The following is a 27,268-nucleotide window of genomic DNA, read 5'->3' as shown; positions in this document are numbered from 1 at the left end:
AAGAATATAAAGAAAACATTGTATGCTTCAAGAAATTGCTGATATAATCAAGTAAAGCAGGACAACAAGCTTTTTTTGCACTGCAAGAGTTTTGTGATTAATGTTAAATAATATTTCATACACTTTTTAATTTTTATACTCTTTGCTTGAAATATTCAGTGATGTTAAATAATATTTCATTTAATTTCAGCATCCCAGAATAATATAAAATAAATAAGATAATTTTCACTTTTCATCTCACAAGTCTGCATGACTTTCAGCAAAAAAGCGTATTTTACAGTGTTAAAAAAGTTAAAAAACATTTAAAAATATAAAGCCAGTGATTTATAATTTAATAATGTCTCCCAGTTTATGAACAGATAAAGTGATCTGGCCTGAAAGCTGGAACTCCTGCTTCAAGAAGTTGCCGATGTATTCGCAGTACAGCACGTCGCAGTACAGCCATATCTGCGCCAGGGCCCTCTGGAAGTTTGCGTTGCAGGTTGGCATACGGGAGTGTCTGACAGCTCTGTTTATGCCCACCCAGAGGTCCTCCAGTCCTGCACAGTTCCTCTCGCTCAGCGCCCAGCGTACTCTCTGCCGCAGATGCAGTTTGTGTTTCTCTATGGTCATCCGGAAGAGCCGTGAAAAGGACTGTGTGGTTTGCAGAGGAGCGTTTCTGTCTGCGAGAACATTGCAGGTATTTTAGTACAGCAAAACTAAAATCATCACACTTTACTTTAAGGTTGCATTAGTTAATATTGTCCCACTTTAAGGAGATCTACTGTCCAAAAATCACTGTTATAAAAGGTTTAAACGCAGTTGTGTGTCAGCAGTGTGTGAATATCCCAGTGTGTAATTAACTGTATTTATTATAATCAGACTTGATGAATGAAACACTTTGATTGACATTCTCCCTTTGTACGTGTCATCAGAGGGGGAAAGCTCCGCCCACTAGTGCCCATCTCTCCATCTCATTAGCATAAACAGCAGCCCTGAGTGAGAAGCAGCCGTCTGTCCATTAGCCATTAGAGTGTTTGAGCTGCTGAAGATAATGTCAGCATAGACTAACAGGATTATAGATGTGGAGTTTTAGATGAACAGAGACAGGAGCGACATAGACTGACAGAAGCATGAAGCACACACTCACACGGAAATACACATGCACACCTGACAACACACACACTGCTGTTTTACATCTGTCGAACAGGCGTCTGTAGCTCCGCCCTCTTCTGAAAAAGAGCACAATCTCATTTGCATTTAAAGCGACAGTCACCAAAACACCATAATCAGGATCAAAGCCTGAAAGGATCAATTTTAGAGAGGTAGAAAACATTATCTGTGTGTTGTTCTCAGCTCAAACTCAAATACACACACACTTATCAGAGACAGCAGAGACACATTTTACATCTTGTAAAAAGGGGCAGAACAGGTCTCCTTTAAGTGGCCTTAACTAATATGTACTTACATTGAAATTAATCATTCTTTACAATTTACTTGTTGTGTAAATACATGCTTTTATATTGTACTTATAATTTATTTAAATATATGCATGTCATTACACACAGTAATATTTATATTTTGATGCAAGTACATAGTAAATAGACCAAAGGTTTGTCTATTCTGCTATAGTGACCGTTGTACAGCGTGTAACTATGATCAATACCTGACAAAAGTCTTGTCATCGATCCAAGTTGTAAGAGCAATAAATAATAACTTGACTTCTAGTTGATCATTTGAAAAAGTGGAGGATGTTGCATTTTTCCCAAGAATCATCTGTTGATCTGCATCCCAACCATCACAAATACTGCAGAAGACCTACTGGAACCTGCATGGAGCCAAGATTCTCATAGAAATCAGTCAAGTTTGGTGAAGGAGAAATCATGGTTTGGGATCTACATTCAGTATGGGGGCGTGCGAGAGATCTGCAGAGTGGATGATCAACATCAACAGCCTGAGGCATCAAGACATTTGTGCTGCCCATTACATTACAAACCACAGGAGAGGGACAATTCTCCAGCAGGATAGCGCTCCTTCTCATACTTCAGCCTCCACATCAAAGCTCCTGAAAGCAAAGAAGGTCAAGGTGCTCCAGGATCGGCCAGCCCAGTCACCAGACATGAACATTATTGAGCACGTCTGGGGTAAGATGAAGGAGGAGGCGTTGAAGATGAACACAAAGACTCTTGATGAACTCTGGGAGTCCTGCAAGAAGGCTTTCTTCACCATTCCAGATGACTTTATTAATCAGTGATTTGAGTCATGTCAGAGATGTATGGATGCAGTCCTCCAAGCTCATGATGGAGTCAGACACAATATTCATTCTGTTTCCACTGCAGCATGAGCACATATTCTATACTGGACATTATTGAAGGTTCAGTGAGCAGACTTTAGTCTAAGCAGAGTCAGACCTTACTGTCCTAATCAAATCAGTCAACATCAAGACATGATCAGATTATATTGTGCTCAAATCAGCCTCATCTAGAGGCCTTTGCCTTTCATATAAGACACTTCTGATACCAAATGATCAACTAGAAGTCCAGTTATTATCTGCTGCTCCTAAAACTTGGATAGCCTACAAGACTTTTGTCAGGTAGTGTATGTGAGAAATAAAATTTGAACTTGAAAACGTATTTAATAATGTAAAAGCTTAATAACCTTGTATGACACACCACGTGCGCTGGAATTTCTGTTCCTCAGCTCTGGATCTGCTCTGCGTTTCACCCTGACGCAGCGGCTCCTCATGTGGGATCAGCGGTGCGGGTCTATGGGGTCTGATTGGTGGATGTGTGTCGGATGCAGATGGGAACCAGGGCCGGAACTCTGGGGGGATTCTGCTGGGAAAATCCTGCAGGACTCTCTGTGTGATCACCAGCACATCACTGGCCTCCAACAGTGGATGGAAACACACACGCACATCCTGACAACACCCACACAGAGACAAACAAACAGACAGACAGACGGACAGACACAAACACACAGTCACAATGAAAATAAATGAATACATTACTATTTCAAAAAAGGCTGCATTTGTTTGATCAAAATGGTTTTGTGTAAAGTTGAATTTTCACATGAGTTTTACATTTAAAAAAGAATCTGCCAGGGGGGTAAGTAAAATCAATTAGTTTTTGGTTTAAAAAAAAAGATTACTTTTCTTACCCCACTGCAGATTATTTAGCTTGTTTAAAGGAAAAACTCACTTAATTTTGACTTGTTTTCTACTTGTCCAGAAAATGCATGTTGATTTAAGAATTTTTTTAGATATTTGGACCAGAAATAAGCAAAAAAGCATTTTTGTGCAGAAATTTAATTAAATCATTTTTAATTCAATTCAGTTATTTTTATTTTGGTTCTTAGAACTAAAGAACAATTTTACTAGTAACTAAACAAAAACACAGGCTAAAGCCTTTCTTACTATACCTACAATTGATAACTAATAAACAACACTTCGCACTAAATTTGATCCAAAATCAAAAAGATAGATTAAACATATACCAAAATGCACAGACATAATTACAAACATACATGATTACAGAAATGCACAATTCATCAAACACTTCAATAGTCTGACTCTGGGATGATAACCGTTTTCAAGGTATACCGCGATTTTGGATTAAGGTTTTAATACCGCCAAAATTTTCTGTAATACCGTCCCTAAGGTACGTGTAAGATTTTCTATTTACTTTTGTTTTTTAGAATAGTATCTCCAACAGAAAAAAATATCCAAAGATGTTGTTTTAAATTGTACAGAAATCTGTGTTTTTGAAACTGATGAAGACAGCAGAAGTCAATGATTCATTTCAATTATATAGCCTGACATGTTTACAGCTCCAAAATATCAGAAATCTTTAAAGAAATAGGATATATTGTTTTCAAAGGGGATAAAGGGGTTTTTGTTTTTTACCCAGACATTTAAAAAGAATTTATTTTAGAGCAGTGATCACAATACCGTGAAATCGTGATATTTTTATCCAAGGTTATCATACAGTCAGAATCTTATACTGACTCATGCCTAGTCTGACTAAACATTCAGTTTTTTAAATAATCCAAATCAAATCACTTTTTTAGGGGTTTTTCACCTTTTATTGGGATAGGATAGTATGGAAGACAGACAGGAAAGCATTGGGAGCAGAGAGAGGTGAAGGATGGGCATAGGACCTCGAGCCAGGAATCAAACTCGGGTCGCCCTGAGCATTATGGTGCTATATGTCGGCACACTTAACAACTAGGCTATTGGTACCGACTAAATCAAATCACTTTTATTGTCATATAATTATTGTAAAAGTACTGAGTACTAATACAATTATTTATAATTTCATAGTTGTACATTTTCTTAAATTAGCAAAGTCAAATTAGCAAAAAATATGAAATCCGTTATAACATTTATTCCATATATTTACCTTTTGACAGGCATACAGTATATCCACTTTTTTTTAACACAAGTTCATGCCCTTGCCTTATAAACATACTTATTCCTCTTAAATTATACTTGTTCATGCTTTGAATTGCCTTTGGAAGTAATTTATTAAAAACTTTGTGCATTATCTGCAATATATGTACCTATTTAAACAGCAAATAAATAATGATGCTGATAATCCAGCTTTACATGACAACTATGAATGACCCTTTACCAGATATTTACATAGAAAACAGCCATCTCAATAATAAAATTTCACATTTTTTACCCAAATTCAGCCATTAAACATTATTTTCACCAAGTTTAGCATTAAACTGATAGTGTTACATACACAACGAGCTAAACAACACCATTACAATATCGATTAAACCTGTATGTGGAGCATTTTTTATATACAGATTAAGTTCTGAACGTGAACAAGAAACTGTCTGGACGCATTTAACGTTAATCAAAATACAAACAATAGTGTTTGTTTTGCAGATGTTTTTGTTTTGTTTTAACCGACAACAAACAACACAGCATTCATAATATGTATAATTAAAACACGTGCTAATGTGCAATCTAATGTGAATTTTTAATGATCTAAATGTATTACAATACAATTAAACATACAGAGGAGCTGAAATCACTCGCAGGTGTGTATGTGTGTGTGTGTGTGTGTGTGTTTGTTTATAAAAGTGTCTGACAGTCCATTATTTAATCAGCTAATGAATAAATCAATTACTCACTTCACCGGTCACCTGCTCTTCCACTCACCTTCACCTCCTGTGACATATTTCATCGTGTTTATGAACATATTTACGTCTTTTTCTGGTTTCTTTAAAGTAAACATGCTACATGCTAACACCGCTAACTATAACGACAGGCGGCGCCATCACAGCGGAAGTTGAAGTTCCAGGCGTCGGAAGTGACCGGTCACAGAAACTCGTCATCAGAGTTTGCCTTGCAGTGGCTTCAGAATCAAACGTGTGCTTCGCAAACAGCGATTAAACTAGAAAACAGAGGAGGTTATGGCGTATTTAACGACAAATCCGGCGGATAAAGAACGGTCAGTAACGGGAGACGCGGAGTTTCATCCAGCAGTCGATTCTGTGTTGACATATTTACCACATCTGAGACTCTGTTTACCTCTGAAGCTGAAAATTAATGTTTTAACACGTCTAATGCGTTTAAAATCTGTTTCATGTGGTCACATCTCAGTCTTTTTCGACCTGCACAATCGCTAAACTATAAATCAGTTAATATTTGAAGCGGATAGGCTGCTGGAAAAGCTAAAAACAACCCATCATAGGATTTGTTATTGACATTGTATTGGTTTTAATGGAAACTGTATTGATCCAGTGGGTCTTGTATATTGGTGTCGTGTTAAAACCAATAAATATCAAATAAATATGTGCCAAACATGCACTAGAAACCATTTTATGTGGTTTTAATGGTTAAAATGTGATTGTTTGTATCAGTTTTAACGGTATTTATAGTGTAAAGGAAGCATTAGAGTCTTCTGTGATAAAACAATGTTGTATCTTGATCAGTGAATGTGAAAGTTCTTAAAGAATGTTATATTTATCTATCCATTCATTCATCCATCCATCTATTGATCTATAACCAATATTATTGGACTGAATGCAGCTGGAAAAGTCCTCGTAATTGTTCACAAAGAGTCTCTATATTTGAAACCTGCATGTTTATTTCAATCAAATCAACATGAATATTACTTTCAAAATGTTTAAAATGAACTACATTTAGTCTTCTTGTATAAACATTCACTTTCCAATAAAAAAGTGATCAGTGTCTGTCAAAATATTACACATTTATCAACAAAAGTTGGTCTAGAAACCGAATAAGTCTGAAACTTGACGAAATATTTTTGACATTAACGTTACTCTAGACATGCCTGCTCCAAAATAATTTTTAAATATCTCTTAAAGAGACAGTTCACTCCTAAAATACCAGTTCCATTTAATTTCAATTTAACAGAAGCATTTGTAAACTTTTTCTTCTGCTGAACACAAAACTAAATATTCTGGGGGAAAAAAGCAGGCGCTGACATCAGTAGTAGGAACAAAAAATACTATATAGAAGTCTGTGGCTGTTTCTTCATCTTCAGAGACTCGGGTTTGGAACAAGCAAAGAACAAGGAAATTATGACAGAATTTATATTTTTGGGTGAACTGCCCCTTTAAAATAAAACCATTATAAGAAATCTGAAATAATGTGTGTTTTGAAGGTATATTGTATTAACAATGTATTGAAATGTAAATGCAAAGTTTTGTTCTGTCTCTAAAAGCTCCCTAACGATGTTCACTGAACACTGAATGTGTGTTTTCTCCTGCAGGTTTTTGTGCATTTATCCAGCGTACATCAACAGTAAGAAGACATTAGCAGAAGGCAGAAGAATACCTACAGAGAAGGTGTGTGTGTGTGTGTGTGTGTGTGTGTGTGTGTGTGTAGAGAGTGCAAAAGAAATAAAGAAGAAAAACAATGTTGTAGATTGTATCAAAGCAGCTTAACATGGATAAATAAAAGCCAGACTATTTTAAGTTAAATTAAACTGTAGGTAATACATCTATATAGCTGTTTATGTCATCTCTCTCTCTCTCTGTGTGTGTGTGTTTCAGGCGGTGGAGAACCCGACGTGTGCTGAGATTCAGGGCGTTCTCTCTGCTGCTGGTCTCAATGTTCACGTGGAGGTCTGGATATTATTATTAACAGCTGAAGACACAATTATTATTTGCCCTTCGGTGAAGTTTTAATTATTTTTTAAATATTTCAATAAATTGTAATTCTTTTATTTATTTATTTTTTAAATTAAAGTGCTGTTTAACATAGCAAGGTCATTTTCACATTCATTTTAGGTGTTTCCTATTATATTCTTCATCTGGAGAAAGCCTTTTCCTATAGTTTGTATGAAATAAAAAAAATAAATAACTAATTGCTAAGGTAAATTTTATAATAATATTATAATATTAATGTTATTGTATTATTAATATCTTTTATGAAATATTTTCATTCATTCATTCAATTTTTTATTCCTATTAAAAAAAAATTGGAAAAAAATTGAACAGCCCCCTAAGGAAATATATTTTTTTATTCATTTAATTTATTATGTATTTTCTTTTTGATTTCTATTTTAAAAAATATTGTAAATAATACATAATTTGCGGCCTTAAGAAATAAATGTTTTCATTCATTTAATTTTTTGCTTTTTATTACTATTGAAAATATTGTAAAACTATTATTAGCTCCATAAGAAATATTTTATTATTCATTCTTTTGTTCAACTTATTTATTTATTTTATTTCTTTAAAAAATTGTAAAAAAAAATGCAATAGACCCTGTAGAAAATATTTTTCATTTATTTAATTTATTATGTATTTCCTTTTTTATCTCTATCAAAAATATTGTTCCCTAAAAGGTACTTATGATGGCGGTACTCTTTATTTGTTCAGTATTATTTTTCTTATTTAATTTTTTACATTTTTATATCATTATTTTTTTCTTTCCTCATATGTAAGAGGTTAAATAGTTGGGAAAGGGGTTGTTCTGTAACAAAAATGAAAAATCATAAATAAAAACTTTAAAAATATATATTATATTATATATATAATATTTTTACATGCATTTAATCATGATGATCAAAGAAATGAAAACTATTATTTTCAAAAATGTGCTGAAAAAAAAGCTTAAGTTTCACAGGAGGGCAAATTATTGTGTCTTCAGTCGTGAGTGTGCTGTTTGAGTGAAATAATAATGTATCATAATTATAATAAATGTTTTGCTCTTCCAGAATAGTATGTATCCGCGCGAATGGAACAGAGACGTGCAGTTTAGAGGAAGAGTCCGTGTCCAGCTGAAAATGGAGGACGGCAGCTTCTGCCAGGACAAGTTTACATCTAGTAATTCATTTTACATTAACTCAGATCAAATTATGGTAAATATAAATAATAGATAGATATTAACTGAGTGGATAAGTAGCGCTGTGTGATCCAGGGGAAATATGCCATAATGTTAAATTTATGTCCAGTAATTAATTTTATATTAACTCTGAGACCAAACAACGGTAAAAATAAATAATAGAAACTAGCTAAGTAGATAAGTAGCGTTATGTAATTTAGGGATAATATGCTAAAATGTAAATTTTACATCCAGTAGTTCATTTTACATTAACTCTCAGACCAAACAAGGGTACAAAATACTGACAAAAAATATGCCATAATGTTGTTGAGTTAACTCTTTCCCTGCGGTTGTGGAGCTCGTGTGTGTGTTAGGCATGGGACGATAACCGTTTTCAAGGTAGACCGTGGTTTTTTAAAAGTCAAGGTTTTAATATGGCGGCAAATCAATGCCAATATTAATCGAGCGCAGCGGTGATGTTTGCGCGCGAGGAGAAGTGAACCGTGAGCAGATTACAGATCTACACGCGAGAAAACTACAGCTCGCGAGCGCACAGGGGAACTTCACGCGCGCGCTCAACTGATCCAGCGCGAAGAAAACAAGTCCCGCGCGCGCACCTCATCATCTGTGCGCACGATGTACCCTCTCGCGAGCGAGGTCATGCCTACAGCGCGCGCGCGCGATCAGTTCTCTCCGCTCGCTCGCTGGTTCTTCTCTCTGCTCGCGCGAAACATTTTGGAATTTTGTCAGTCCTGGGGCGGGACTTGGTTCACTTGTTATCTCTAGCGCTATTGGCTACTCTACCTTTCCGGAAGTTAGCCGGGATTGGACGCCGATTAAACGACGAACCATAATTCACGTGATCTTATCATCACTTTAACAAACATGGCTTCAACGGACCAGCACGTAAGTAATCATTTCATTTATTATGAAAATTATTGCCTTTGTTAGAAAAGGTAGTTATTAGAAACTTTATTAACAGGCGCCCTGTTTACTGACACATTGTCTTGTTAAATCAACTAATCTACTTAATCTTTAATTTATATTTAATTTACACAAAGCAAATTAAAATTTTTATTATGCTTACTTTGTAGTCAAAGTATCAATACTTCATCAATATATGCAATTGCACCATTGAAGGTAGTAAAACTACATTATTCACAAACTAGTGTATACTTTATATTTGGTATTCTGCTCAAATAAAGTATATAGCATTGCACACTGTATTTTTTATTTCACATTTAAGTTTTCATTATATAAATTTTGTTTAGAGGGAGCACTGCAAAAAATGCTTTTCTTACTTAGATTTTTTTTGTCTTGTTTCTAGTCCAAATATCTAAAAATTCCTAAATCAAGAAGAATTTTCTACACAAGCACAGCATATTGTCTTGTTTTGAGAAATAATATGTTAATATTAATTGAGTTTTTGCCAATGGGGTGAGCAAAATAATCTTACGTCAAAAGAAAAAACAAGATTAATTTGCTTACCCCATTGGCAGATTATTTTGCTTGTTTTAAGGAAAAACTCACATTGGCATATTATTTCTCAAAACAAGACAATATGTTTTGCTCGTCAAGAAAATTCTTCTTGATATGAGAGATTTTAGATATTTATACTAGAAACAAGACAAAAAAATCTAAGTAAGAAAAGCATTTTTTGCAGTGCTCCCTCTAAACAAAATTTATATAATGAAAACTTAAATGTGAAATAAAAAATACAGTGTGCAATGCTATATACTTTATTTGAGCAGAATACCAAATATAAAGTATACACTAGTTTGTGAATAATGTAGTTTTACTACCTTCAATGGTGCAATTGCATATATTGATGAAGTATTGATACTTTGACTACAAAGTAAGCATAATAAAAATTTTAATTTGCTTTGTGTAAATTAAATATAAATTAAAGATTAAGTAGATTAGTTGATTTAACAAGACAATGTGTCAGTAAACAGGGCGCCTGTTAATAAAGTTTCTAATAACTACCTTTTCTAACAAAGGCAATAATTTTCATAATAAATGAAATGATTACTTACGTGCTGGGGGGGGGGGGGGGGGGGGGGGGGGGGCGGACCAAGATGGCGTACTAGGTAGCAGCATTTTGTAACAGCTGGCGGAGTCTCAAAGTGTTTCTTAGTGTTCTTTAAAGTTTCCCCAATTAATTGGTAGCGAATTGTTTTTTCATCATCTATAAATGGCGGGTAGAGGAAGAAAACCGGAGGATACAGCTGTGATCAGCGACAAATTTGATCATGATTATGCGGAGGTGATGGAAGTAGGTGCTGAAACTAATAAGCGTCTCCTGGAGGTTTGTGGTGAAGTGAATCTACCTGTTACGCCCAGTAAAATGCATATTTCGAAGAAAGCACGTTCTGACAGCGAAGAAGATATCTCTAATGCAGATATTCTCGAGGCTATTTACTCCCTCGGCAAAAGATTTGACAAGCAGGAAGAAAAGTTGGAAGAAGTCACGAAAAAATTGGAAGAGAACTGTAGCGTCATATGTGAAGTTAAAGAGGAGTTAAAGGCTCAAAAACAGAAGGCAATTGAATTGGAACTGGAGCTTTCTGATCTCCAAAAAGAAAACAAAGAGTTGAAATCTAGGGTAGGAGAATTGGATCGCTACAAAAGGCGCTGGAATTTACGCATAAAAGGACTTCCAGAGAAACAGAACGAGAATACTAGAGAAGTAGTGATCACCTTGCTCTCCAAGATTGCACCTGGCGTGCCCTGGGAAATGGAAGAAGCAGTTGATACAGTCCATCGAATTGGCAGGAGAGAAGGTAATCGCACACGTCAAATCATCATGCAGTTTTCAAAGAGAATCTACAGAGATCAAATCTGGAAACTGTCCAAGGGATCATCAGTGTGCAACGAGGCAGGTTGTCATTTTGCGGAGGATTTAATCAGAGAGGACAGAGAGGCGAGGCAAGTGCTCTGGCCACGCATTAAACAAGCTCGAGCAGAAGGGAAAGTGGCGTACTTTCGGGGTCCATTGGCTTTCATTGAGGGAAAGCAAATTTTTCCAGGATGATGAAAGCTTTGAATAAGGGAAAAGATTATTATTCAGAGACTCGTTTTGCGTTGCAAGTTTTTTTCTTCTTCTTCTTTCGATTCTATACTGACTGTTCTGTGACATTTCTTCTTTGTTCACTGTGAGTTCCAGTGGAACATGTTTTCACTAAAATCTAGTTTATCTTTTTGTTCACTGAATGCAAGGGGTCTAAAGGACAAAGTAAAACGGAAAGCTATTTTTTTGTTTACTAAGGGGCAGAACTCACAGTTTTTGTTTCTTCAAGAGACTCATTCTACTGTTGAAGATGAAGCTTTTTGGAAAATACAGTGGGGAGACACAATCTTGTTCAGTCATGCCTCTAATCGATCAGCAGGTGTCGCCATATGCCTCAACAATTGTCCTGGGAAGGTTGTGACTTTTCAGTCTGATGAGAATGGTCATTGGCTTACTGCTTTGATTAACAGTGAAGGTATTTTTGTTATTATAGTGAATGTGTATGGCTATAATAGTGCTGGGCAAAACAAGTCTTTATTATCCGATCTAACAGAGGTTGTTTTACAATTTAAATTGAAATTCAATACAAATTTGGTACTAATTGGAGGTGATTTTAACTTGGCACCTGATGAATGGATGGATAGATCTCCTTCTAGTTTTACAAGTCATCGTCTTAATAGTATTATTCAGGAATTTTGCCAAGTTAACTCTCTTATAGATGTATGGAGAGTCAAGAATCCTAATACCAATCAGTTCTCTTGGATTAAACCTAATGGGTCATCTAGGTCAAGAATAGATTTTTGGCTCATAACTGAGGAATATCTGGAGCTTGCGAACCAGGTTTTAATTTCTGCTGCACCATTGACAGATCACTGTTTGATTTCATTAACTTTGACACCAGTAAGAAAAAATACTACTAAGAAAGACTATTGGAAGTTCAATGCAGAACTTTTAAAGGATAAAGTTTATTGTAGTCAAATTAGAAACCTAATTAGTGAGGTTGAGAATGATTTCTCTTTAAATTCCAGTGGGATTAAATGGGAGTATTTTAAATTTAAAACAAGGGAAATTTCAATTCGGTTTGGTAAACAAAAGAGAAGCGATATATTGCAAAAAGAATTAAGAATAATTCAGGAAATTAATGATTGCTGTAACACACATGATAAGGTTAAAGATGTGGAAAAATTAATCACTCTTCAAGCTAAATTAGACAGCATGTATGTAATGAAAGCACAAGGAGCTTTTGTAAGGTCTCGGGCAAAATGGATGGAAGAAGGAGAGAAGAACACAGCTTACTTTTGTCAATTAGAAAAGAGGAGACAGCAAAGTAATGCAATTCATACTTTAGTTATTAAGGATACAATAATTACGGATTCTAAACTGATATCTGAGGAAATATATTCATTTTATAGTAATATTTATTCTTCATCATATTCTGAAAATAATGCTATTCAATTTCTAGAAAAGGTTAAAGATTATATCCCACAGATAGATATTAAATTTAAAGAAATGTGTGATGAGGATTTGAAGCTAGAGGAACTTGAAGCAGCTATTAAAAAAATGTGTTTGGGTAAGTCTCCTGGTCAGGATGGGTTGACTACTAACTTCTACAAATTTTTTTGGGAGGATATAAAACAGTTGTTATTTGCAGCATTAAAAGAGTGTTTTAATTCGAATACTTTACTTACAACTATGAAACAGGGCTTAATTATTCTTATTCCAAAGGCAAACAAAGATAAAAGAATTATTGAGAATTTGAGGCCGATTACTCTACTCAATGTGGATTATAAAATTCTTACATCTGCTATAGCTAATAGATTGAAATTTAGATTGAATCAAGTTATAAGTGAAACGCAGTCTGGTTTTATTAAAGGAAGGCTAATTCACAACAACATTAGACTTGTCTTAGATCTAATTGATTATGGACATTTAATTAAAGAGGATGGGTTTGTTTTATTTCTTGACTTCTACAAGGCATTCGATACTGTAGAACATAATTTTATTTTACATACATTGAAATTTTTTGGTTTTGGTCATAAATTTGTTAAAGTAATAGAAATGTTATATAAAGACATAAATAGTTCAGTATCATTACCATTTGGGACTTCGAAGAGGTTTAATATTAATAGAGGCATCAGACAAGGGGATCCAACAAGCCCGTATTTATTTATTTTAGTAGCTGAATTATTAGCATTGTATGTTAAAAATTGCAGAGCTATCAGACCTTTGAATGTTTTAGGGAGTCAATTAATAATAAGTCAACTAGCAGACGATACCACCCTGTTTCTCAGTAATGCAGAGCAGATTCCAGTTGCCATTAATCTGGTGTCTCATTTTTCAAATGCTTCTGGTCTGCAATTGAATTTAAAAAAATGTGAGCTGATGGCAATCCATAACCATACCGAAACACAACTGTTCAATATTCCAGTTAAAAATGAGGTAAAATACTTGGGTGTTGTTATTTCTAAAGACCCTAAAGTTAGGGAAAAAGCTAATTTGATGGATAATTTGATAAAAAGTCAAAAAATATTAAATTTGTGGGTTCAAAGGGATCTATCTATTTTTGGTAGAATTCTTTTACAAAAGTCAGAAGCACTTTCCAGGATGATTTACCCAGCTTTTTCTTTAAGTATTTCTGATAGGTACGTTAAAAATCTGAATCAAATGCAATATAAATTTCTATGGAAAAATAAGCATCATTTTCTAAGAAAATCAGATGTAGTGAAACCAATCAATGAGGGTGGATTGAATGTAATTGATTTTGATGTTATGAATGGTACCCTTAAGCTAAAATGGCTTCAAACCTTCCTTCGACATAAACATTCTTTCTGGTTTAGGTTTTCTTCTAAAATTTTTGATTTCTTTGGGGGCATAGACTTTCTTTTAAGGTGCGATTTTGAGCCATCAAAGTTAAAGTGTAAATTGTCATCTTTTCATAGTCAGGTATTACTATATTGGAAGTTAATATACAAACATAATTTTTCGCCACATAGCTGTTCTTTGTGGAATAATAAGTATATACTTATTAAGAGGAAATCTGTGTTTTTTCAAGAGTGGATGGACAAAGGTGTTTGGTCTATTTTACATATTTTGGATGGGGTTGGAAATTTCCTCAATTATGAGGATTTTTGTGAAAAATACCATATTATTTGTACTCAGAAATTGTATTTGTCTTTGTTGAAAGCTATTCCTGGTGGTTTGGTTCAGCTAATCAAAGGGGAATTGGGTTATTCTTCTGTGATACCAAGATTGGGCAACCTTATTATTTCTGGTATTAATTTTACTGGGCAGAGCTGTAATAATAAGACCTTGAGAAGGTTAGTAAATACACAGCTTTTCCCTTCTAAAGTTAAGAAAAGACCCCTTGTTTTAGATTTTCCGGAAGACAAGGTGGTTCGAATTCGAACAAGATTTCTCTCTTTTCCACTTCTACCAAAGGCAAAAGAAGTTCAGTTTAAAATTATTAACGATATTTATCCTTGTAATGAGTTCCTCAGACACAGATTTAATTTGGATTGTAACGTTTGTACATTTTGTGAAGCAGACATAGAGTCATTGGAACATTTGTTTTATTTATGCAAATTTTCAAAAAAGTTATGGGATGACATTACTGTTTGGTTAAGATTAAAATATGTAATACCTGATTTTGATTTTAAAACTGTAAAATATTTATCTTTTGTCAGAATTCTGAGCTGGAATTTTTGGCTAACAATATTGTGACTATGGCAAACTATTTCATTCATAAATGCAGATTTTTTAATAACCCCCCCACTTTTCTGCTTTTCCACAAAGATTTAATGGTCTTCTTCAATTCCTTAAAGCTGATGAGACATAAAAAAGCCCTTAAACTGTGTAGTCTGTTAAAGGCATTGTTTAATGATTGACCCCTATGTATTACAGTGCATTGTATTTTGCTTTTTATTTATTTCAATTTTATTATTATTATTTTTTTATATATATATATATATATATATATATATATATATATATATATATATATATATATATATATATATATATATATATATATATATATATATATATATTTATTTATTTATTTATTTGTTTTTCTTTTTCTGTTTTTTTTTTTTTTTTTTTGTGTGAATGCTGCTATTTGGACTTTCTAGATGAATAAGATGTTTCTTTGTTCGGTCATTTGTTATTTGTTCTGTATGTTCTTATAAGATCTAATAAAAAAAAAAAACGTGCTGGTCCGTTGAAGCCATGTTTGTTAAAGTGATGATAAGATCACGTGAATTATGGTTCGTCGTTTAATCGGCGTCCAATCCCGGCTAACTTCCGGAAAGGTAGAGTAGCCAATAGCGCTAGAGATAACAAGTGAACCAAGTCCCGCCCCAGGACTGACAAAATTCCAAAATGTTTCGCGCGAGCAGAGAGAAGAACCAGCGAGCGAGCGGAGAGAACTGATCGCGCGCGCGCGCTGTAGGCATGACCTCGCTCGCGAGAGGGTACATCGTGCGCACAGATGATGAGGTGCGCGCGCGGGACTTGTTTTCTTCGCGCTGGATCAGTTGAGCGCGCGCGTGAAGTTCCCCTGTGCGCTCGCGACCTGTAGTTTTCTCGCGTGTAGATCTGTAATCTGCTTACGGTTCACTTCTCCTCGCGCGCAAACATCACCGCTGCGCTCGATTAATATTGGCATTGATTTGCCGCCATATTTTAAAACCACCAATTTTTTCTGTAATACCATTCCTAAGGTATGTGTAAGATTTTTTATTTACATTTTTTTTAGGACAACAGTATGTCCAGCAGAAATGACATCCAAAGATGCTGTTTTAAATTGTAAATAAATCTGTGTTTTTGATTCATTTGAGTCAGTGATTCAGTTGAATTATTTAGCCGGACATGTTTACTGCTCCAAATATTCTAAATCTTTCACTAAATAAAATATAATGTGTTCAAAGGGGAAAAAGAGTTGTTGTTTTCCCCCAGATATTTAAAAAGAACTTATTTTAGAATAGTAATCGCAATACCGTGATACCATGATATTTTTATCCAAGGTCACCATACCGTCAGAATCTCAGAACCGGCCCATGCCTAGTGTGTGTGTATTATATACTATATATATATACTATATATACTTTTATAAAAATACATTTTTCTAATTTTCATAAATAAATTTTTCATGACACCTACCTGCATTTAAGTGGGTTTAAAACATGAACACTTAAAGAAATGCTTTGTTTTGGTTGAAAGCAGAGGGTTGGTTCTTTATTTTGATATATGCTCTAATATTCCTTGCTGAAAATATTCTGAGGGCTGTCAGATTTAGGTGAGAGTCATCAGAAATGCTTTAAAAAAGAGGAAAGAGTTAATAAATGAAGAATATTGTGTTGTTGTTGTTAAGAATAACACCTATTCTTATGATATAACAGAGCTGTGGTAATATTACCCATTACATTACGCATTGGACATGAATTTATTAGAACTACAAGTATGGGTAAGCTGTGTTCACAAGCTACAAACAATGAAAACCATTTTAACACATTATTAGGCATCAACTATAAAATGATTGCAAGATTAATGAAAGCTTTTGTAGTTTAGTTCAATTAAATTAAAATAAACTTATGTTGAAGCAAAAATGAGATTATTTAGCTTGTTTTAAGAAAAATTTCACTTAATTTAGATTTCTTAAAACAAAACAATATTTTTGCTTGTCTAGAAAATGCTTCTTGATTTAAGAACGTTTAGATATTTGGACTAGAAAGAAGAAAATTCTCAGTGAGAGTGTAATTCATGAACTAATTTATCCGTATTGTAAAGTGTTACCCCGTTCTGTGTCCTCAGGAAAGGATGTGATGTTTTATGTGGCTGAAATGATTCCCAAACTGAAGAGCCGAACGCAGAAGAGCGGTGGAGCCGAAGCCGGAGCGCAGCAGGGAGAAGGAGGAAAGAAAGGGAAGAAGAAGAAGAAGTAAACATTACACAGCGGATGAACACTGGAGAAAGGAGATCAGTTCGTTTTGGAGGATATCTGTTGGACTCCAGATGTTGGTTTTCATTATTAACACACACAGAGAGAGTTTGATTTGGGCACCGGACTGTTTTTCTTTATTTTGGGATATTTTCTGAGCTATGGAGAGCTAAACACTGCAGAAAAATCTTACTTTGAGTCTTTGTCTTGTTGTCTAGTCCAGATATCTACAGATACTTAAAACTTTTCTAGACATGTAAACATATAGTTTTGTTTTCAGACATAATGAGTCACAATTAAGGGAGTTTTTCTTTAAAACAAGCAAAATAATCCGTTTATTTCTAACCAAAAACAACATTGTTTATTTTCAGAAAGGATAGAAATTGTGTATAAAATGTTAATGAACTCATTTCAAAGTGAAACATGACTATTTTGCTTGCATCACTGACAGATTATTTTGCTTGTAGAATAAAACTCATTTAATTTTTACATTATTTCTGTAGAAAAAAAAACATTTATTGTGTAGAAAATCCTAATCTTATTTCAAACCAAATTCCAAAGTTATTTGATTTATGCTCCTGGCAGATTATTTCATTAAATATTCAGACAATGTCAATTATTTCACTTGTTTTTTTTTACGTAGCTTAGCCTTATTTCTGAAAACAAAACTACATTTTTACTTGTCTATAAAACATTTATGAACTGAAAACTGAAAACAAGATTCCCCATTGGCAGATTATTTAGCTTGTTTTAGGTAAAGTTTTCTCAATTTTGACTTCTAAAAATAAAACGGTATTTTTACTTCATGAAAATGCTAAAATTCTTATTGCAAATGACAAATTTTTTATTTTTTTTTAGTCAACAGCAGATGATTTAGCTTGTTTTACTCTTAATTTTGACTCAATATTTCTGAAAATTAAACTGTATTTTTCCATGTCAAAAAAATTCTAATCATATTTCAAATGAAATCAAAATGATTTGATTTATGCAGCCGGCAGATTATTATTTAATATATTCAGAAACATTCAAAATTATTTAGCCTTTTTTTACACACATTTAATTTATCCTCATCATTTCTGAAAACAAAACAAGATGATCATTTTCTACCTGAGTAAAAATATTGTTTCTAATACAATTGTTTTACTTTTGCTGGTTTTACAGGGAAAAATGTTCCAGAAATAATAAATAAAAATTTACAGCATAAATAAACAAAAATAACAAAAACAGGATTGTTTCTCACCTCAATGGCAGATTATTTTGCTTGTTTTAAGGAAAAACTCTTACTTTTGCCTCAATATTTCTGAAAATAAAATAGTATTTTTCCATGTCAAGAAATGCAAATCTTATTTCAAAGCAAAAACAAAATGATTTGATTTATGCCGCTGGCAGATTATTATTTTATATATATATATATATATATATATATATATATATATATATATATATATATATATATATATATATATATATATATTCAGAAACAAAGTCAGAATTATTTAGCTTATTTTTTTTTTACTCATTTACTTTATCCTCATCATTTCTGAAAACAAAACAAGATTTTTACTCGTCTAGAAAATGATAATAATAATTGTTTATTTATTTGTTTTACTTTTGCCAACACCAGATGATTCTGCTTGTTTTGCAGGGATTTTTTTTCAGAAATAAATATATATGAACAATTATTAGTCTATAAAATGCTAATAAACTGAAAACAAGATTATTACTTGCCTCGTTAGCAGATTATTTAGCTTGTTTTAAGGAAAAACTCTTAATTTTGACTCCATATTTCTGAAAATGAAACAGTATTTTTGCTCGTCACATAAGCACTAATCTTATTTATGTTCTTGCAACAGGCAGATTATTATTATTTTTAACCAGAAATGAGAAGTAAATTATTTAGGTTTAAAAAAAAAAAAATAATAAATTTTGACATTTATGAAAACAAATTTTTTTGAATATTTAAGAATATTCCGATATTTGGACTAGAAACAGGACCAAAGCTCTAAATAAGAAAAGCTTGTTTATTTTCTGCAGTGCCCTGATTAGTGTTTGTGTTAATGATGATGATGATGGATGGGGTTTAAATGAGTGCTGACGGAGCCTAAAATACATTCACAGCTCGTGTGTCGCGTCTTTCAGCACGTCTGCGAGTGTGTGTGGAGGATCAGTGTTTGACACGACTGTAACGCGCTGTGAAATAGCAGCGGCGCGTCCTTCAGCACACCTGTTAATCAATATTTCCATCTGATGTCAAATAAAGAGAGCAGAACAGAAGTCGGAGACACTCGTGTGTTTATTGAGCTCTTCTCATCTGTTCAGATCACACTGAGGGGGTTTTGTCAGACGCTCGCTGGATTTGAGCCTCGATTGTCGCCAAAATTCTTCAGATGTTTGGTCCGAGTCTCCAATCTCGTGAGCCACTCGTCACGCAGCCTGAAACATACAGACCAAATAGGAGTTAGTACAAACAGGACCACTCAACACTGAAAAAATGGGTTTCTTTCCGGTTTTTAGTTCAAGTAACTACTCACACACTCACATCTATCGAAAGGGGAAGAAAAACATATTTGGGACTCGTGTGAGATTATTTTGATGATGAAACATTTTTAATAGAATCTGTATTTTTAAATGAGATTTGATTTAGGAAATGTTTTAAGGCAAATGTTTGAAAAGGAGGATCATTAATCAAACTAAAAGATTGCACATGACTCTTTACAGTGTTGTTGTTTTGTATAATGAATGTTTATTAAGAAACCGATATGATTGCATGTTATTCATTTTCCTTCAGCTTAGTCTCTTATTCATCAGACGTCGCCACAGTGGAATGAACCACCAACTATTCCAGCATTTGTTTTACACAGCGGATGCCCTTCCAGCCACAACCCAGTACTGGGAAACACCCATACACACACGCACACACTCATACACTATGGCCAATGTTGTTAATTCCCCTATAGCACATGTGTTTGAACTGTGGGGGAAATCGGAGCACCCGGAGTGCCACCCGAACATGCCAACTCCACAAAGAAACACCAATTGACCCAGCCGGGACTCGAACCAGCAACCTTCTTGCTGTAAGGACACAGTGCTAACCACTGAGCCATGATTGTATGTTAAGTTACTGTAAAGTTTTTTCTTACCCTACTGGTCGACTATTAGATATTTATTGTTAGATTATAGAATCGTGGGTACAATTAGCATCTTTGAGTACCTTCTATTATTAAAAGTTTAATTAATTTTGAATAACACTACATCAATCTCTAATGAAAAATGTTTGTATGTGTATTTAGTGACATTTTGTGTTGAAAATATTAACTTAAAGACTCCACTATATCTATTTTTGACTGTCCGCTTCCTGACTCGTACATTCAGCTTCAATTATGATCTAATATTGAAGCCTAATCATTATTTGTGTGTGTGTGTGTGTGTGTGTGTGTGTGTGTGTGTGTGCGCATTGTCTACTAAGTTAAACATTTGCATGTTCATCTGTTTTTGGTATTATTTGTAATTCAAGTAATCAATTTAATTTAGTGTGTCTCTACATTCTGGTCAACTCTGTTCCATCAGTTATAAACAGGCAGAACAATCTATGAAGCACTGATAGGAAAAGCATGTGACTGTGATGGCAAACTCTGAAAGGCATTAAGATGTGTTATAATTCTCATTAGTTTGAGCAAAATGTTTAGATTAATTATGTGTCGACTCTGTTACTGTCAACTCTGTTACCATCAACTCTGTTAAGCTGCGGTCACACTTGACTTTTCTTCCCATAGACTTCCATTCATACGCACGCGAATGCGTCAGGATGGAAACGCGGGGTCATGCGTCAAGTTTCGCATGTTGCTGTGGTGCAAAGTTCAAGCTTTGTGAACTCTGACCTGCGAAATCGCATCACTTGACTGCGTGAGACCAATCGAGGATCAAAACACGACCTCTCTGGACAGAAATTTAAAACATGGAGCAATCACTTGTTTTTTTAAATGTAAATCATCTTGTTTAATGCCGCCCCTTTTCGCAGCGCCGCACGACAGAATTTCGCACACACAAAGCCCAGTGTGACCGTAGCTTAACCGTCGACTCGGTTACCGTCGACTCGGTTACCGTCGACTCGGTTACCGTCGACTCGGTTACCGTCGACTCTGTTACCGTCGACTCTGTTACCGTCGACTCTGTTACCGTCGACTCTGTTACCGTCGACTCTGTTACCGTCGACTCTGTTACCGTCGACTCTGTTACCGTCGACTCTGTTACCGTCAACTCTGTTACCGTCAACTCTGTTACCGTCAACTCTGTTACTGTCAACTCTGTTACTGTCGACTGTTACCGTCAACTCTGTTACCGTCAACTCTGTTATCGTCAACTCTGTTATCGTCAACTCTGTTATCGTCAACTCTGTTATCGTCAACTCTGTTACTGTCAACTCTATTATCGTCAACTCTGTTACCGTCAACTCTGTTACTGTCAACTCTGTTACTGTCAACTCTGTTACTGTCAACTGTTACTGTCAACTCTGTTATCGTTAACTCTGTTACTGTCAACTGTTACCGTCAACTCTGTTATCGTCAACTCTGTTACCGTCAACTCTGTTATCGTCAACTCTGTTATCGTCAACTCTGTTACCGCCAACTCTGTTACCGTCAACTCTGTTACTGTCAACTCTATTATCGTCAACTCTGTTACTGTCAACTCTGTTACTGTCAACTCTGTTATCGTTAACTCTGTTACTGTCAACTGTTACTGTCAACTCTGTTATTGTCAACTCTGTTACTGTCAACTCTTTTATCGTCAATTCTGTTACGGTCAACTCTGTTACGGTCAACTCTGTTACTGTCAACTCTGTTACTGTCAACTCTGTTATCATCGACTGTTACTGTCAACTCTGTTACTGTCAACTGTGTTATTGTCAACTCTGTTACTGTCAACTCTGTTACTGTCAACTCTGTTATCGTTAACTCTGTTACTGTCAACTGTTACTGTCAACTCTGTTATTGTCAACTCTGTTATTGTCGACTGTTACTGTCAACTCTGTTATTGTCAACTCTGTTATTGTCGACTGTTACTGTCAACTCTGTTATTGTCAACTCTGTTATTGTCGACTGTTACTGTCAACTCTGTTATCGTTAACTCTGTTACTGTCAACTGTTACTGTCAACTCTGTTATTGTCAACTCTGTTATTGTCGACTGTTACTGTCAACTCTGTTATTGTCAACTCTGTTATTGTCGACTGTTACTGTCAACTCTGTTATTGTCAACTCTGTTATTGTCTACTGTTACTGTCAACTCTGTTATCGTTAACTCTGTTATTGTCAACTGTTACTGTCAACTCTGTTATTGTCAACTCTTTTATTGTCGACTGTTACTGTCAACTCTGTTATTGTCAACTCTGTTATTGTCGACTGTTACGGTCAACTCTGTTACTGTCAACTCTGTTATTGTCTACTGTTACTGTCAACTCTGTTATCGTTAACTCTGTTACTGTCAACTGTTACTGTCAACTCTGTTATTGTCAACTCTGCTATTGTCGACTCTTTTATCGTCAATTCTGTTACGGTCAACTCTGTTACTGTCGACTGTTACTGTCAACTCTGTTATCGTTAACTCTGTTACTGTCAACTGTTACCGTCAACTCTGTTACCGTCAACTCTGTTACCGTCAACTCTGTTACCGTCAACTCTGTTACTGTCAACTCTGTTATCGTCAACTCTGTTACCGTCAACTTGTTACCGTCAACTTGTTATCGTCAACTCTGTTATCGTTAACTCTGTTACTGTCAACTCTGTTATCGTCAACTCTGTTACCGTCAACTTGTTACCGTCAACTCTGTTACCGTCAACTCTGTTACCGTCAACTCTGTTATTGTCAACTCTGTTACTGTCAACTCTGTTATCGTCAACTCTGTTACCGTCAACTTGTTACCGTCAACTTGTTACCGTCAACTCTGTTATCGTCAACTCTGATACCGTCAACTCTGTTACCGTCAACTCTGTTACCGTCAACTCTGTTACTGTCAACTGTTACTGTCAACTCTGTTATTGTCAACTCTGTTACTGTCAACTCTGTTATTGTCAACTCTGTTACTGTCAACTCTGTTATCGTCAACTCTGTTACCGTCAACTCTGTTACCGTCAACTCTGTTACCGTCAACTCTGTTACTTTCAACTCTGTTACTGTCAACTCTGTTATCGTTAACTCTGTTACTGTCAACTCTGTTATTGTCAACTCTGTTATTGTCGACTGTTACTGTCAACTCTGTTACTGTCAACTCTGTTATTGTCAACTCTGTTATTGTCGACTGTTACTGTCAACTCTGTTATTGTCAACTCTGTTATTGTCGACTGTTACTGTCAACTCTGTTACTGTCAACTCTGTTATTGTCAACTCTGTTATTGTTGACTGTTACTGTCAACTCTGTTATTGTTAACTCTGTTACTGTCAACTCTGTTATCATCGACTGTTACTGTCAACTCTGTTACTGTCAACTGTGTTATTGTCAACTGTGTTACTGTCAACTCTGTTACTGTCAACTCTGTTATCATCGACTGTTACTGTCAACTCTGTTACTGTCAACTGTGTTAGCGTTAACCCTGCTACGCTAGATTTTGTTCATCGTTCCAAATGATCTTAAAGGAAAATGCTTGGAACGTTTCTGTAATTAATCATTTTAACATACAGTAAACTATCATTTAAAACCGTGATAGAGCAGAATTTTTAGCATCATAACTTCAGTCTTCAATCACATGATCCTTCAGAAATCACTAAAATATGATGATTTATAGGAATTTTATAATTACAATAATGCAAAACAATCAGAAATATAATTACTCATCAGCTTGCACAATAATGCTGAATAATATCTCAGAAAGTGATGCATTTTATTTTTCAGATCTCACAAATAAACAAGCTGATTGATTTTAAACAATCTTTTGAAACGTAAATATCAATACTTTCTACTTTCCTAAAACTATACTGCGAACAGTGTAATGATCGATCATTAAATGGTTAATCATTTGAACTTTTAGGCTCAAAAAGTAAATGTGATATCTTTAGCCCACTGTTACGCAAGTATAATTGGCTGTGTGTGTGTGTGTGTGTGTGTGTGTGTCTGAATGTATTTCCACACCTGCCGCTGTCTCAACATGGATTATTGCATTTGAGGTCTGTTATTTTGTTAATCTTCTGTCCTCAGCAGGACGCGGGATATTAAATAACGGATCAGAAAACAGCGCACCGAATGTCCCTTCTCACCCGCTCCAATGTGCAGCATCAAAATAATAATACAAATCAAAATCTAGCAGAGACAAGAATATGGGCAGTGTGGAATATTCAGGGGTATATGAAGAGTTTATTCTAATTATTCATAATTACTAAAATATTTAATAATAAATAATTGTGTATTTATGTTCACTCACTTTTTAAAGTCAACAAGTTGCGTGTTTACAGTGCAGTTGCTCTGTATAATCAGCACTTGCTGTGTGTATTTCCTTTTCTTGTCAAATCAATTGTAAGTTGTTTGGACAAAAGCGTCTGCTCAATGACTCAATGAAAAGCTTATATTCTGGTGTGAGAGATGGTGAAGTGCTGTACTTGGTGAGTGCGCTCTTCTTCATTCTGTCCTCTTCTGCTTCTGTCAGATGATGGTGACTGTGGATTTTCTGCTCCCAGAAGGTCTTAATGAAGAGTTTATCGTGAATGAGAGCTGAACTCATCTCATCTGCAAACACACACACAACAGTAAGTGCTGTGTGTGTGTGTGTGAGAGAGAGAGAGAGAGAGAGAGAGAGAGAGAGAGAGAGAGATCACAGATTGCTGGACTGAGAACACTGCATAAAGGCTTTTCTTTTATTTAAGTGAGTGTTTCCCTAAGACAAGCAAAGTAAGTATAGTGTAAAGGATATCTAGTCATGTTATGTATTTGCACAGGAGTGTGAAACACAAAATAACAAGTCTGTGATTGTTTAGATGTGGTGTTGTTTTAATCAGTAATAGTCACTGCAAAATAAAATAATCAAAGGTGTGTGTGTGTGTGTGTGTGTGTGTGTGTGTGTGTGTACAAACGACTCATTATTATTATTATTAATAATAAACTACATTTAGTCATGCTATTGTTAGTACTTTGAAGCATAATTGAGACTATTTGGATGCTGTGAATAATAATGTCTGCAATAACTAGTAGTTGTCATTTTTGGAAAAGACGATGTCATATGCTTAGATATGTTATCTGTTGTACAAATGACTACTGATTATTTGACTATTTGTTACTACATTATTTAGTCACGTTGTCTCTCTACACATGGTTAGTACTGTGAAACACGACAGACTCTTTGTGATTATTTGGATGCTGTGTTGTTTTAATCAGTATTCCAAATAAAGTGTGTGTGTGTGTGTGTGTATGTGTGTGTTCACCTGGTGATTTCAGTAGATCAGCAGTCCTGTAGTGATCGTCTCCTCATCGTCCTCTCTGTCTGTGTGTTTATAATATCAGCGTCTCCTCATCGTCCTCTCGGTGTGTGTGTGTGTGTATACTATCAGCGTCTCCTGTCAGTTTCTCAGCTCCTCCTCGAGGCTGTCTTCACTCTGAAATTTACTTTAAAAGTAATAGATTACAATCTTGTGGTACAGTAACTAGTAACTAGATGTGGTAGTTTACAAGCAAAGTAATGCATCATAGTACTTTAAGCATGCTTGATTGTAATATCTATCAATCTATACATATATATATATATATGTGTGTGTGTGTGTATATAAATGTGTTTATAGATATATATATACAAACACATTTATATACACACACACAGACACACAAATATACATATATACACACACATATATACATATATAAATATATATATATATATATACACACACACACACTCGTCGCAGTGCGATGTGGCTGTATATCAGCACTGGTGGGAGGCGTGTGTTGGCACGAGGCCGCAGGCTGAGTGCCTTAGTGTCCCACCAGTGCTGATATACAGCCATATTGCACTGCTATGAGTGTGATATTGCATTTATACAACAGTTTGACGGCACAATCGTGTATAAAAAAAATAAAAAATAAATAAATAAATCACTCACGGAGAGTCTCAAAACCCTTTTGTATGAGGAACTACTTTCTTCCGCCATTCATCTGCAGCTGACGTCAGAACAGCAGAAGCCGTTACTGATTCACCAACTGTTTGAGTGATTCTCTCTAGCGTAATGTCTAAAGTGATGACAAAACAGCTGATTTGCTCACATTTTAAGATTATAAGGCTGAACAGCATGAAATGCCATCAGTCTACAGAGATATCTCCCTACAGTCTATTACAGTCTACAGTATTTCTGTTGCAATGGTTATATCACAATAATAACCCCGAAAAAAGCGGCACAATCACTACCACACTGCTGTTGTGTTTGCGATAAGGAAAAGCGCTAAACACATGCAGGCATTTCTTCTTTCTTTCTGCCAACACAACACACAATCTTGATATGCGAGTCCCATCTCACACTCAATAATACACTCTAATTATATGATATAAATACAGCAGTACAACATACTAAAGAGAGAGACAGACTTAGAAAGTCATTTACCTGTTTAATATTGATTTGATCAGCTGTAGTTTCAATATACGCTGATTTTCTCTAAGGGCTTATTATGTGATCTCTGTCACCATCTTGTGGATAAACATGGTCAACTGTCTTTGCTCAAAAACAGGCTAATGGCCACCGATGCGCTGTCTCTCAGACACTATGAATATTTTGAAATTGACACTATTCTTGTAAATAAACTGCACAGTTGCAATCTAAACAGCTACATTCTTGACTATAAAAGCCTCAAAAGTACATTATGTTGCCCAACAGCAGCAATATTTGTCAAACTGTAGAGTGTCCTCTGCTTTTTGCTGTATGTGGGCGGAGTAATACACAAGGGTAAAAGGTGAAGAGGCTGGTCGAGTGCTGTTACTGTCAAAATATAATAAATAATAAAAAAATTGCACGGCTATCAGCCAATCAGATTCAAGAACCAGACAGAATTGTTGTATTAATACATAT

At 35.0% G+C, this 27,268-nt stretch overlaps 4 protein-coding genes across 5 annotated transcripts in view; 2 read left to right on the top strand and 2 right to left on the bottom strand.

Moving 5' to 3' along the window:
- lrrc2 (leucine rich repeat containing 2) overlaps positions 1–27,268 on the top strand; it is a 148,010-nt gene that overhangs the window by 93,402 nt on the left and 27,340 nt on the right. The window lies entirely within an intron of this gene.
- Positions 129–5,260, bottom strand: zgc:101664 (uncharacterized protein LOC450064 homolog). Its single transcript, XM_056464223.1, has 3 exons — positions 5,153–5,260; positions 2,638–2,899; positions 129–662 (listed from the first exon to the last, which is right to left on the bottom strand). The coding sequence occupies exons 1-3, from the start codon at positions 5,168–5,170 to the stop codon at positions 325–327; spliced, it is 618 nt and encodes a 205-aa protein (XP_056320198.1). The 5' UTR covers positions 5,171–5,260; the 3' UTR covers positions 129–324.
- On the top strand, positions 5,305–18,649 carry srp19 (signal recognition particle 19). The gene is made up of 5 exons (XM_056464224.1): positions 5,305–5,444; positions 6,732–6,807; positions 7,015–7,086; positions 8,184–8,292; positions 17,109–18,649. The coding sequence occupies exons 1-5, from the start codon at positions 5,407–5,409 to the stop codon at positions 17,237–17,239; spliced, it is 426 nt and encodes a 141-aa protein (XP_056320199.1). The 5' UTR covers positions 5,305–5,406; the 3' UTR covers positions 17,240–18,649.
- On the bottom strand, positions 19,511–25,757 carry LOC130233952 (protein FAM240B). 2 transcript variants are annotated; one of them, XM_056464225.1, is made up of 3 exons: positions 25,640–25,757; positions 24,821–24,974; positions 19,511–19,668 (listed from the first exon to the last, which is right to left on the bottom strand). In XM_056464225.1, exons 2-3 carry the CDS (start codon positions 24,940–24,942, stop codon positions 19,575–19,577), a joined length of 216 nt encoding a protein of 71 aa, XP_056320200.1. In that variant the 5' UTR covers positions 24,943–24,974; positions 25,640–25,757; the 3' UTR covers positions 19,511–19,574. The 2 variants fall into 2 exon arrangements, with proteins under 2 accessions (XP_056320200.1, XP_056320201.1); XM_056464226.1 differs by having other exon boundaries at positions 24,821–24,947.

Source organism: Danio aesculapii, chromosome 8 (assembly GCF_903798145.1).
Source record: "Danio aesculapii chromosome 8, fDanAes4.1, whole genome shotgun sequence".
Taxonomy (NCBI): domain Eukaryota; kingdom Metazoa; phylum Chordata; class Actinopteri; order Cypriniformes; family Danionidae; genus Danio; species Danio aesculapii.
This window is presented reverse-complemented; position numbering and strand designations above follow the sequence as displayed.